The 13,935-nt window shown below is 39.2% G+C and overlaps 1 protein-coding gene across 1 annotated transcript; it reads left to right on the forward strand.

The window, feature by feature from the left end:
- The first annotated feature begins 1,394 nt into the window (after positions 1-1,394).
- ndc80 (NDC80 kinetochore complex component) lies at positions 1,395-12,863 on the forward strand. Its single transcript, XM_080434492.1, has 17 exons — positions 1,395-1,506; positions 2,822-2,920; positions 3,715-3,798; positions 3,949-4,075; positions 4,560-4,732; positions 5,491-5,593; positions 5,750-5,836; positions 6,072-6,165; positions 6,313-6,413; positions 7,528-7,672; positions 7,939-8,144; positions 9,043-9,195; positions 9,722-9,811; positions 10,056-10,148; positions 10,751-10,881; positions 11,412-11,514; positions 12,004-12,863. The coding sequence occupies exons 1-17, from the start codon at positions 1,499-1,501 to the stop codon at positions 12,136-12,138; spliced, it is 1,932 nt and encodes a 643-aa protein (XP_080290618.1). The 5' UTR covers positions 1,395-1,498; the 3' UTR covers positions 12,139-12,863.
- The last annotated feature ends 1,072 nt before the right edge of the window (positions 12,864-13,935 follow it).

Genomic DNA, 13,935 nt, shown 5'->3' on the forward strand with positions numbered 1-13,935 from the left:
TTCGATAATAGCTGCAGAACATACAGCAATATAAATTTGACTGGCATTCATTATTGAGCCAGTAACCCAGCCATTGACTTTATCCATCGCATACAACATGTATACAATGCACAGCAACTTTGCTTGTGTTTGAACAGTGGTAGTAATGTTTCACGGCTAGCAAAGGCACCACAACACTCAGATGCTAGACACTGTTGTGTTATTGTCACGCCTCACCTCTGCTTCCGGATTGGTGGCATGCTATGTAAAGCACACAATACTGGGCTGTGTAAAAAGGCAAAGCCAGCATAGTGACAGATCATCTTTACGGCAATATTGTGGGATCTGATCTCTGTATAGAAAGGACTAATGTCAGTTATCCACCCAGTTGTCACTTTATGGTCATCCTAGAAGGGACAGAATTCCCACTGGAACGCCATCCGCAGATCCTTATCTAACCTTAATCAAGCCAAATCCACGCCTAAACGTAACTATTAATGGTGCATAAGCGTAAACATTAGTACTTTATTAACTAATTCCTGAAGTTAATGTGTAACTTTTGTCCTTTTTCTAGGGTGGCCAACTAGTAACAACCATGCGCCAGCGCCACCGCCTAGTGCAAATGGTCCTCCTAGGATGGCAGGGGCAGACTTATGAATAATTAATAGAAGGGGGAACCACCTGACGGGCTCGTTTGAGGAATGTCAGGAAGAGGAGTCAATGAAGCGTGTAGTTCCGAGTAGTACAAGGCAGTGTATATGTGCGATGCCCCCCCCCCCAGATGAGGAATAATCCGGGGCGGTTGGGGGTGCAGGAATTAACATGAAAATGATTACTGAACATGGGTCAGGTAGGTAACCGTGCGTGCGTGCGCTTAAGTGCAATTGCTTAAGTACAAATTTGAGATACTTCACTGGAGTATTTCCAATTTGCTATACTTTTACTTCTACTCCACTACATCTCAGAGACAAATATTGTACTTTTACTCCACTACAATTATTTGAAAACTTTAGTTACAAGTTACTTTGTAACTGTCTGTAAAACACTCTTTAGCCTCTTCAGCCCTATTTAAACTTTGGCTATTTGAGAGATTTATATACATTTTATACATAATGATACCTTGTGAAACAGGACATTCTGCATAATGAGTACTTTTACTTTTGGAACTTTAAGTACATTTTGATGCCATTATTTTGTACTTTTGCTCAAGTAAATTTTGATTGCCGGAGTGTGTCTACATTGCAGTATTGATACTTGAAAAAAAATGCACTTTTTCCCGCCACTGTTGAAACGTGAATTGGATCGTACATGTTTTGCCTGGTCGACGACACTCCGGAGCAGCAGATGGCGGTAATGCACCAATAAGCTTCACGCGAACCCACAACAACAAGCAGCTCTTCCGTTTCCTGATGTCAAATGACGTCATCAACTGCCGTTGGCCCCTTTTGTTTAGGCGGAGTTTTTTGAATGTTTGCAGCCATTTATGAAATAAGGACTGATTACTGTACACTGTGAAGACATGGATCGGTATGTAAACAATGAAGCTAATACAAAAAAATTGCTATGTTGCTGTGATGAAAATGTAACGTAGCTCGAATTAACGATATAAGATTGTGGCGGTAACTTAATTCCAGCGTTTTGTTTAGTTAGCGATGCTAACAAAACATGCTAACAGAACAACATCCCCACTCACTGTGCCTTCTAGTGCTACGCTGCTGTTAAAGGCTAGCGGACACATTTTTGTAAAAGTACAAAAGTAATGGCATCAAAATGTAGTTAAAGTACCAAAAGTAGAAAGTACTTGTTGTGCAGACTGTCCCATTTCACAAGTTTTTAAACGTATAAAACATCTTTTGAAAATAGCAGATCTACAAGCTCACAATGCATAGCATTGCCACGCATTGTGAGCTTGTAGATCGGGTATTTTCAAATGGCCGAAATGTATATAGGGCTGAAGTGGTTAATGGATGTTTTGTAATAATCAAAACTACAAAGTAACAAGTAACTAAACATTTTAAATAATTGTAGTGGAGTAAAAAAGTACAGTATTTGCCTCTGAGATGTAGTGGAGTAAAAGTAAAACTACTGAAAATTGAGAGTACTCCAGTGAAGTAAAAATACCTAAAAATTGTACTTTTGTAGTAAATGAGTAAAAGTACTTGGTTACTGTACACCACTGCTTGTAATAGTTTCTAACGTTAATTAACCAAATATGTCATTGAACTAAGTACATCAAGCCCTCCATGCACAAACTATATTAGTTTGAGTAGATGTTCAATATCAGACATGCCCTCAAAGATAAACAGCATCAGCATCACTGTTGGCCTGCGTAAAGCCCAGACATGTTCATCCTTTCAAATAGTCACTATTATTCACTCTTGAATGTGTTAGTCTCAGAGGTTACTATGTGTAAGTAAGTGGTTCTCAAACCTTTTCATTCCAAGAACTCCCAACTTTACTAGCCTTGGATCAAGACTATCATAGATGTATTTTATAAATCTTTACATTTGCATATCTTAGAGGTACGAAAGTAAAAGTCAGACTCGATAAAATACATCTATGATAGTCTTGATCCAAGGCTAGGCCCATACAAGATTTGTGTCGTTAAATGTTTTACATTTTCCGAGATTATTTTCAAAATCGCATTTATATTATCTACAAGATCACAACGCATCACATTGTGAGCTTGTGGATCTGCTGTTAATAGGTTTAAACTAAAGCTATATTCACTTAATTTGGCTGGGGACTCCCTGGAATTCCCTCAAGGACCCCTGGGGGTCCCTGGACCCCACTTTGAGAATCACTGCTATGTGTTAACATGATGTCATGACATCACTTCTAGTGGGAGGATGAACCGAGCGTCCAGCAGCAGACCATCGGATATGATGCCTCTACGGGTGGCTGATACCAACAGGATGAGCATGTATACCACACCACAGAGGTAGCTATTTACCATAGTCCACTCCACACCCTGCTTTTAAACTCTTTTGGTCCCTAAAAATGGGCCACAGCCCATTAGTCCAACTTTAGTCCTTACTTTGTCTACGTCAGTCAGTGATTCTTAACCTTTTTTAATTTCGAGGACCCCCCATTTGATACGATTTCTATCTCTGGGACCCTAGTCTAGAGACCCCTAAGGGTCCATTTGGACCCTAACAACCATTTAGCTGTCATCGTCTTTTTCACATATCATTTTGTGAGTCTCCACATTGAGAACCACGTTACAGTTGGTGCATTATTTATATCACATACCTGAGGGAATGTTGCAATATGATATATATGTTAGTACCTACCTACAACACAGTGAAGTCACTCATAACGGATAACCTTACCAACATGATTGTGTGATTTTATATGCCATATTTAGGAAGTTATTTCAGACAGACATTCAGCAATGTGACACCAGGACCAGGTATACTAGCATGTCCTGTTAAGTGTATTAACAGCACTATTTTCTGGCATTGGATTAACTGTGTAGTCGACATCATTGAGTCTGGTGTTCATTTAGATGTGTTTGATTTAGAGGCATTTGAAATAGACATGGAGGCTTAATGAGTGGAAGATCTTTTCAGATTGTTATTGGAGATTGGGTAACATAGATATACTATGCCTCACATCCCTGTGGTATTCTTTTTTTCAAAATGTTTTGTTGTGCTGCTAAATCACAAGTACGTGCTTTACATGCACATCTAATTGTTGCCATTGTTCATGAGGTATGGTTTCATTTATTTACAGTAAACAGCCTTCATTTGGCAAACTCAATATGACCAAACCCCCGTCAGCGACCTCTGACAGGCGGACCACGTTCTTTGGAGCTCGGTATGTACATCCCATCAATAGGCTTTAGAAGATATCATTACACGTTGAAAAAGTGAGCTGATGTTCACTTTTTTGAATATTCTGTTAGTTGGATCCAAGTTAATATTGAATGATAATAATAATAATGAATATTTAACTTAATCACTGCAGGACTAGTGGAATGGGTGTGCATCGCAACAGCACCTTTGGAGGGCTTGGAGGAGCGGAGAAACTGAAGGACAGCAGACCTCTGCATGATAAATCCTTTGTACAACAGTGTGTCAGAAAGTTATGCGAGGTACTATATAAACTTTGACTAATTCTAATATTTTCTTCCATTTTTTTTCAATGTAGTGTTTGTGCAGGTGTGTGCAACTATACACAACATATAAGCTTTGAGAATAAATTCCTCAAACTCTCACCAGAGAAGAGCTTTTTCAGTTCTGTGTCAACCAGGATAGGCTTGTCCACCGTTAGCCTCTTCTCTGAAATTAGAATTGAATTCCAATCCAAAATACAGTAGCCCTATAATGGGTATAAAAAGTATTGTAGTCTTCTTCTATTTGTGACCACTAGGTCTGAGCCCCTTCTGGCCTTTCAGTTTGAGTTGGCCTAAAAAAATAAAGGTGATCTACATTTTGTGGACCTGGTCAACATTAAAGTGACTGTGTGACTGTCTCAGTGTACTGTGTGTGCATGATGGATGACAAAGTTGTCGAGGGCTTTCAAAAGTGTATTCCTGTATTTGACCCTTTATTTGGTTCTGTCACTTTTCTTTGTAGTTTCTGTCAGAAAAGGGCTTCCCAGGGGCTGTGTCTACCAAAACCCTCCAGTCTCCCTCCACCAAGGAGTTCCTCAAAGTGTTTGAGTTTATTTACAGTCAGCTGGACCCAACGTTTCAGTTGCCAAAATCCAAAGTAGAGGAAGAGGTGCCACGGATCCTAAAAGACCTTGGGTAAATTAGTCTTGCTTTTTTATTCTGTATACATGTCTAATAGAACCTATTCCTTCTGTGAATTCTCATTGTCATGAAGTTGTCAGATAACTAGGTAAAAAGGGCTTAACTTTAAACTCTAAACAAGAGTAAATTCTTTGCCAATTTACCTCTAGTCTTGTGTAGACGACTGGAGATCTCCGCCGAACAAAACGTCTGAAGAAATCTAAACTCGATGTAGGTGCTAGAACTGTGTGGAACCAATTGAGAGACTTTAGGGTGGTCCTTCATATTGGGACGGAATCAGGATTGTTTTCCAAAGTGGTAGGCGTTTGCGGCTGCTTTTCTAGCCCTTAAATTGGATTTAGATTACCCCAGATCTTTGGGTAGGTTGTGCTCTCCGATCGCTTGACTAGTTGCTACTAGAATCTCATGTACCTCCTCCTGTAATAGTCTTGTTTAAGTGCTAGTTCATAACTTTTTAAAATAAATCAATGAACAGTCATGCTTAATTGGTAGCGATCATATAAAGAAACATAATGATTTAAGAGATTTTAGACCAAAGGCCTTTTTAAGCGACATACTTAGGCCAAAATGTCCACTTGCACATGGGATACTGTATCTTGAGTTGAGTGAACTAATTTTCATTCTGGTTAAAGTAAAACTTTAAAAACGTTTCATTATCTGTCAGAAACAGACTCCATGGCCCAATTTGGTTCCCGTCTCCTGGATTTAAGAAACTGCGCTGCTGACCATCTCTGTCTCCCTCTGTGATTTAGGTATCCATTTGCTCTGTCTAAGAGCTCCATGTATTCAGTTGGAGCGCCACACACCTGGCCTCAGGTGCTGGGCGCTCTCATCTGGCTCATCGACACAGTCAATGTAAGGAGCATCTTGTACCGTACCATAGAAATTAGAGGAGAGAGACGAGATTCGAATGTAAATGAATGATGCCTTCATTTTGTATTTAGTCTGGTGCAGTGGTACTGTACATTATGTCCTGGAATAAATATTTCTTTTAAAATGTGTGTTTGTCAGATCTACTGTAGCTGTGTGAACGAGGACAACCTGCTCTTCAAGGGCTTTTCTGAAGACAATGTTGAAGATGGGGTTGAGCGTAACAAGGTAAGCATTACACTGTAATACAAGTCATCAGATACATGCGGCAACGTTTTATAACTACTGTATATATATCACAGTAAGATGTTTTTTTCCCCTCATTGTTTTTTTTGTATTTCTTTCCAAATTCCCAAACTGTCACTGTAATGTGATTACTGTCTTATCACACCCTGTCTGTTTCTTATCGCTTTCTCTCATCTGCATCTCTTTCTTTCCCTCTCTCTTTCCATTGTCAATATAGCTCTACCTGGACTACATAGGTGAGACATACACCAAGTTTATGCAGGGAGCAGACACGTTTGACAAGGAGGATCATGTACACTTAAATAGATTAAGTAAGTATTCAGGGGATATTACACCATTTTTTTTTATTGAAGTTTCATGTTTGAACAGTTTTTTATATAGTGAACTTTACCACTTGTTCTACAGAGGTCAATTGTTTATGAATAGACATTGATTGGTGTGTCTGCCTGTCTCCATAGAGAGACTTTACAATGTGGATGAAGCCCTGCTGGTTTCAGTGGAGGAGAAATATGGGATGCTGAATGAACAGGTGGAGCTGCTGGAGAGGGAGAACCAATCGGTAAGAAGCATTGCAATTTTTACTTCACACATCTTTACAAGAACCGTCCCCAATGGCTGGGAAATTGTATATCAGCACTAAGTCGTATTTTACATGGAGATCTTCAAAGTTTAAACTGATCGTTAAGGCCATAGGTATCACATATGTTTTCGCGAGGGTCAGTCTTTAGGCATAACATAATATGAGAGACTTTAAAGGGATTCTAGGCAACATTAATCCTACATTTAAAATATATTATTTATTTATATATATATATTTTGCATTTTTTCCCCTCTATCGGCCACTATATAATGATGCTGGGGTGTTTTCCTGCATTGAAACACAGTCCTCTTTCTGAAATCTGTATTTTCCCTATTATTTATGTTTGTCCGGGACGTAAATGCACGGACGCGCATGTGCGTGTCCGTCTGAACTGTTCGAGTGAAACCGAATGGAACCGAGTGCAGCCGTCAAAAATGGAACGAGCCACCATTGTTTTCTGTGGGCAGTTTTAACTTTTTACTTTCGGTTTTAAAACGCTCTCAAACTTATTTTTTGAGGCAAGGAATTTACTTTTAAGATATCGTTTGGATAGAATTTAGTTGTTTAACTTCATATATGTGGTCAATTTATCATGACAGAGCCTATTATTATTTTTTAATTCAGAGAACTGGCAGGGGCGGGCAGTGACACGCATTGTATCCGAATAAAGCAACCTATTTTCGGCATGGCCCGTTTAGAAGTCCCCCCTGCGTCACCCCCGGTGGTCGGGGAAACAAACTGCTGATGAGGAGGGGGGAGGGGAGTGGAGGGGCGGTGTTTGACAACAGTTTTTTTTTCATTTTTCTATCTCTGAACTTGCCTACAATCCCTTTAAACTAGAATTTGTCTTTAACCACTGTAGTGAAGATAATATACAAGAGGGAAGGTGAGATGAAAGTGTGTCCTCAAAGCACCTATGATTTCAGATGATTGATTGATGAAGTGCAAGCTGTGACGGATAACTTTTTTGCGTGTAGATATTCTCTTTTTGAAGTGAAAGAGTGTTCATCTTCGTATACACAGCACCACATTTTCCAATGCAAGAAAAAAAAAAAGAGAAACCAGATCCGTCACCTCTTCTTTTCTCCACCAGGATCCTCTCATGAACAAGAGGATGGAGAAGTTGAAACTGCAGACAGAAATCCAGAAGTTGGACACTTACCACAGCAATCTAGAGACCTACAAAGCCAGTGTGGAGACCCAGGACGCCAGACTGGCCGAAGAGGTGGAGGTCACTGGTAAATGGCCATCAAGAACTTCTATTGAGCCTGTTTCTTGGCATTCCATACCGAACCCTTTGTGGATTTGTAAAGTGTATTTCAATCATCTTGATACAGTACATGGCCTTGTATTGATTAACTGGATGTATACCAAAAATGGTTTCTGATTACAGAAGTACTATTTGTACATAAATGGGTCTTTTCCAAAGGTCTTTCTCCCTTGGCTGAAATAGATTTGTATGTAAAAACATGGTGATGTGTTTTGTCCCCTTCTACCTCTACAGGCCGTCACCTCGATTCTCTGAAGCAGGAGCAGGCCAGACTGCAGCACCTCCTGGATAATCAGAAGTACACTCCAGCTGACATAGAGAGGATCAACAGGGAGAAGATAGAGCTCCAGCAGACAATGTCCATTCTCAGCAAGGCTCAGGAGGAGGCGGAGCAACACGTGTGGCACGAAGAGATGGGCCTGGCCACAATCAAGGAGAAAGTGCGTATATTCAGTACATGAACAGTAGCGTGAATTCCATTTGTAACCGTGTGGTATGACAGAGGATTCACTATTATGATACTGTTCTCCTGAAACAATGTATTCGTACATGTTCCGAGCTAAGTGTGCTCTACTGGCACTTGTCTTTGAATTTTTAACATACCTTAGCAGCAGTCTCAGAAAAACAGATGCGTTTCGACTACTCAGGCCTTCATCAGCGTTTCTAAACCACAATTGAAGTTTGTAAGTTTGGCACACCGTAGTAGTCAGTACAGTTGGCACTAACAGACATAAAAGGTTAATGGACCTGACCACAATGGAAACAAGCCCCTGGGGCTTTTTGTGTTATGCTTTTAGCATAACCTTTGACTGTACTACCCATACTATTAATAATCGTGTTAATAAAGTATTGAATCGATCAAAAAGGGTGGGCCTAAGGAAAAGGGACAATCCACCATCAGTACAGAAAACTGTGGCTTTTATTGTATATTATTTTCACCATTGTATTATCGGTCTGTGCAATCCAATCCAGTTGAAATGGTTCTCCAAATAAAAGGCTAGTCAAACTTGCACAAGGTGCTGGAATAGTGCTGACACATCCACATCAGGAACTCCAAATCCTCATCAATGGTTTTGTCCCACAATACTTGGGAATCCCTGCACTGACGGGAACTTGGAGAAAATATTGTGCCTGGTGGTTATAGGCCAAGTGTAAAATTTTTGGCCATAGTGGTGTCGTTTTAGTTTAGCTCAGTGATTCACCTTTTCAAATGTTGTGATATGTATGCATTGACCTAAGTTTTCACATTTCAGTCTTTCAAATTAAGAATCACATGAGTAAAATATGGTTACCTATACCTCCCGCCTCCTCTCTTTTCCTCCTTCCACATCATCACAGGTTGAATTGAAGCTGGCAGAGTACCATAAGATGGCCCGTAAGCTGAAGCTCATCCCAGCATCCGCAGAGAATGCCTGTGGACATGATTTTGAGATGAAGAGCACCTCCATGTATCAACCTGGTGCTATGCTCCAGTATAAAGCGCAGATACAGGTACGGATCGGCATCCATATTTATTATATTTTAGATCAGTGGATTGGTCAGACCTTTTTTGGTCTAATTATTAGACCAAAAAAAGGTCTGACCAATCCACTGATCTAAAATATAAAAATTAGACTCTAATACCATAGCTTTACTGTATTTGAAGAAACATTGATATCCCTTGCTTTAGTGTCAACTGTCATTGTATTAGCAATATAATATAATCCATATAATTTACTGAATAATTTTCAATGAATAACATTGTAGCTTTTATTCAGTTGATAGGTACCTGTATCTAGAATTTGATTATAGGTCTTGACTCATTTCAGCATACTTTTGCAAGTCATTAGAATAACAGCAACATAGCCCAAGTTTACTGTCCCAGTGCTTAGGCTCATATGCTCATCGAGCATATGCATTTTTAGAGACTTCCTGCATTTATTCGTATTCTATTCCTATCTCATGCTGGCATTGCCTTGTGTTAGAAGATGGCTAGATTTTGCTATTGTAGTCATACTGGTGTATGCTGCACGTTTAGATCCCCCTGAGAAAGATGATCACTGACATGGACGAGCAGAGCGGTCGACTGGCCAACAAGAAGCTCTGTGTGCGCGAGTCTATTGAGCAGGTAACATGTTGCCAATTTATTGCATTGTGCTGATGTATTGCATTGAGCTGATCTGTCGGTGTTTACTCTGGAAGGAATACAATTTTGTCAATGCACATATACAGTGTATAATCGGCATGATGTATGCATGTATTTTAACAAGCTGAGTTTGTCATCTTGATCTGGTCAACTCTGATAATTCCAACATTGTGCTGCAGTTAGTTTTGAATCAGGTAATCAAAGTACATGTGTTTGTTTGTCTCAGATGACTTCTAACATCTTGGACAAGAACAATCAGCTGAAGCAGCTGAGAGAGCAGATTCGGAGATTGGATGAACGATCAGAACATGACATGCAGGTAAAGTATATCACGTACAGTAAAAAGCAGTGGTTCCCAAGCAGTGGGTCAGGACCCATTTTTGGGTCAGGGGCCCATTTCTATGTTCACAAATAGATATGCCTTTTTCGTTTCCTACAGGATTTTCACAGGAATTTGATACATTTAAGATTTTGAAATGTAAGAATTTACATTGAAAAATGTACAAAGACAGGAAGGAGAAGGTAGAGCTGTAACGCAGGTCTCCAGCCAGAATCAAACTGGAATCATGTGGTCCACTAACTCTCTATACAGCCTGCCTGGCTGTGTGCCCTATACCTGTACTAGTATAAACTGATCCTGTTGTTCATCCAGAGCAGCTTCCCTGAGCATACTGATTCTCAACAACTTGATTTTAACATTTGATTTAAAAAATAAAATAAGTTTTTTCTTCAACGACATCTGACTGAAAATTACTGAGCAGGTCACACTTAGGAAATTATTGATTTAACAACCTTCAACAAATGTGTGTGTGTGTGTGTGTGTGTGTGTGTGTGTGTGTGTGTGTGTGTGTGTGTGTGTGTGTGTGTGTGTGTGTGTGTGTGTGTGTGTGTGTGTGTGTGTGTGTGTGTGTGTGTGTGTAGGATATGGCACTTGAAGAGCAGAAATGGGCAACAGAGAAGGACTCAATTGAAAACCACCAGAAGCTCCTTGAGGACAAGGTTGCCCATGGTTATGACGATGCTGTGCAGAAACTGAAGGCAACGCAGCAGCAGTAAGTGTTTTTCTTTCTGCCTTTCACCCTTAGTGCTACAGTACATCTTCAAATCCACTGTATTACACTGAACAGAATGAACGTTTGTGGTGGAGGGGAGGAGATGATCAATGATGAGTCAACTGGTGTTGTTCATGCATACATCACCATATTGAATGTTTATGTTGCAGTATATTATATTTCAAAGGCACGTCTGTGGTTAAGAAAGTACTGGTACGCTCATGTACAATAATCACTCACCCTTGCGTGTCAGATTATGAGTGTCTAGTATTCTCTATTCAGAGAAACATTCTTCTGGAAGGATTACTTGGTGTGTGAGCATTGTCGGTCTAAAATTGAGTTATAAGTGTTTAAAATAGAAAGAAAAAGAATAAACCCGCACACATCTGCTCCAATGTAAATTTTCTCTTTTTTTCTCTTTTTCTTAATGTTACTTTCCAACCCAGCACCTCAACCAAGTGATGTGCGTATTCTATTAGTTTTTATAATAGAAAGAGACATTGACTTGAGTGTTCCTCTGTGAACCCTAGGTACCACCTGGTGCTGCAGGAGACCAGTGAAGAGAGACGGACAGTAACAAACAACTTGGCCTCTGTCTTCACCACTGCTACCAACCACGTCTTCATTATAGAGGTACAAGATTATCTAACTAGCTAACTTAATAACTTGAAACTCATCTGTCACTCAGAATTATTAAGCTAACTAAACCAGCAAGAATGTGACTAATAAATTATCTTTTTGTAGACCTATCTCTTAGAGAAAGAAGTAAATAATACAATCATAAACAATAACTACTGTTAAGTTATTTGTGACTGTTTTAAGAAGCCATTACTGAATTGAGTGCTACTAGTAACTAAATTTGGCCATAGAAAATAAGGTAAGTATAAGCTAAAAATGTAATTATCTATCTTCAACCACGTAAATCCTAAACTTTGTTGACTGGGGTCCTCCAAGGGTCTATACTTGGTCGCCTCCTTTTTTCCCTCAAGTTTGCAAAAAAAAGAAGTAGAAGAAGTAATTTGGCCACAGAAAAAAAGGTAAGCAGTTGTTCAGGGTGTATAACTACCTGCATTTACCTAATCTGAGTTATTGTGTTCCCACCCCACCCCATCCAATAAACAGAAATACCTGGAGGATCAACACAGCAGAATGCAGCGTGTAACTTCTAAGACGAGTGAAGAGTGCCAAGTATACCTCCAGCAGCTCCGGGAAATGATCACAGCCTTCATTTCCAAAGCAAATAGTCTACCGTTATGATGGAGTACTATAAACCTGCTAATTACATTTAATAGCATGGGCATCCAGTGTCTGTGTATATATGTAGATATGTTTTGTTGATTTTTCTCCCCCCCCCCCCCCCTTGCTCCCCGTCGTCCCCTCTTCTTCTCTTTCTCCTTTCCTTTCTCCTTTCCTTTCTTTCATCAACGTTTGCTCCTAGAGATGTACCAATAAAAAACATTCCTTCCCGATACCGATTCTGATACCCACAACTTGTGTATCGGTCGATACTCATCTTGTCATAAATTATGTGGTATCGGATTGGCACAGACTGGCATACAATGCCGGCAGCTCTATTTGCTCCCCTAATTTGTCCAGTTGTTAACAAGCCCCTTGTTTTGTTCTCTTTTCCCCTCTTTTGCATGCTTTTATATATTGACAATTTCATTATTGCTTTGTTGTATTTAGCTCCATAAAGAATATTAAAAATTAAAATGTGTGTAATGTGTGCTAGTGCCTCCATTTTTAAAAGCTTGAACCTTTACCAATTCCTTTCGCTGTATGGGAAGGACAATTTGGTTTGTACACCATGGTGTTGTACAAACCAAATGTCATCAAGGTAACACCGTTTTACTTTAATGTATTTATTACTAGTTTCTTAGTTCTAGATTGAATTGTAAAGGTTCTGTTTTTTCTTCTATAACCAAGATATCTAGTTATACTCAGAATGACCACTAGATGGTAGCCGTCACCACTTTAGAGCAAGCGAGAGACCGCATACTTTGGTCATAGTACTTTGTAAGTAGGTGGAAAGACTGGTGACGCGAGGTTACTTTGTAAGTAACCAGTGGTTCCCAAACGTTTTAGCTCGAGACCTTAAAGAGAAATTAGACATTTACCCGGGACCCAAACTAGTGAAAATAGCATTGCTTTGTGTGCTTGTAGATCTGCTATTTTCACTACTTCTTAAAAGTTAGTTTTTCTAACATGGAATTTCTTAGATTAGAAATATATGTATATCTATGAAATTATGTTAAAAAATTATTTGAATTTGTTTTTAATTCTTGAAAAAAAAAAAGATCTGGGGGGGGGGGGGGATTGTCAGACTATTTTTAATATGCCTACCTGCGACCTACGTTTTCATTGTTTGAATGGCATAGCCTATAATATAAATTCGCTAACACTACCAAAATTGCCAAATACATATTGGCAACGCCTGAACCCAGTGTCTCGAAAACTAAACCAGCAAGGTGGAGAACGTTAGAAGGCCTATGCGAGCAGGCCACATCAGGCGTGATGTATCCTATTTTGTATGTATCCCTTTTGGCAGTGGTGGAAAAAGTAGGCTACTCACATTTTTTATTTAAGTAAATGTAGTTTAGTTTATGTTTATGTAGATATACTCTATTTTACTCAAAGTAAATTCTGAATTCCAGGCTTTTGCTTAAAAGTACAAAAGTATTGGCATCAAAATGTACTTTAAAGTACCAAAAGCACTGCCATTTCACAAGTTTAAAATAATTAAATGTATAAAAATCATTTGAAAATAGCAAGCTCTACAAGCTCATAATGCTTGCATCTCAATGCATTGTGAGCTTGTAGATAGGCTATTTTCAAAAGTAACGACAAAAAAAATCTAATAATTGTAGTAGAGTAAAAGTAAAAGTACTGAAAATTGGAAATTCTCCAGTAAAGTAAAAAAAAAAAAAAACTCAAAATTGTACTTAAAGGGTTATTTCACTTTCAAAAAAACTTTTGGTCATTTTATCGTCTACTCAGGCTGTTGTGAACCCCCCAGACAGTTTTTAAGTTGCTCGATTCAGTATATAGATATTT

Source organism: Gymnoscopelus braueri (assembly GCF_963280865.1).
Source record: "Gymnoscopelus braueri genome assembly, chromosome: 7".
Classification (NCBI taxonomy): Eukaryota; Metazoa; Chordata; class Actinopteri; order Myctophiformes; family Myctophidae; genus Gymnoscopelus; species Gymnoscopelus braueri.

Coding starts and splice junctions, on each gene's coding strand:
- ndc80 (XM_080434492.1), top strand. Junction 6,166..6,312: donor TGTACACTTAAATAGATTAA/GTAAGTATTCAG, acceptor CTGTCTCCATAG/AGAGACTTTACAATGTGGAT. Junction 9,812..10,055: donor TGCGCGAGTCTATTGAGCAG/GTAACATGTTGC, acceptor TGTTTGTCTCAG/ATGACTTCTAACATCTTGGA.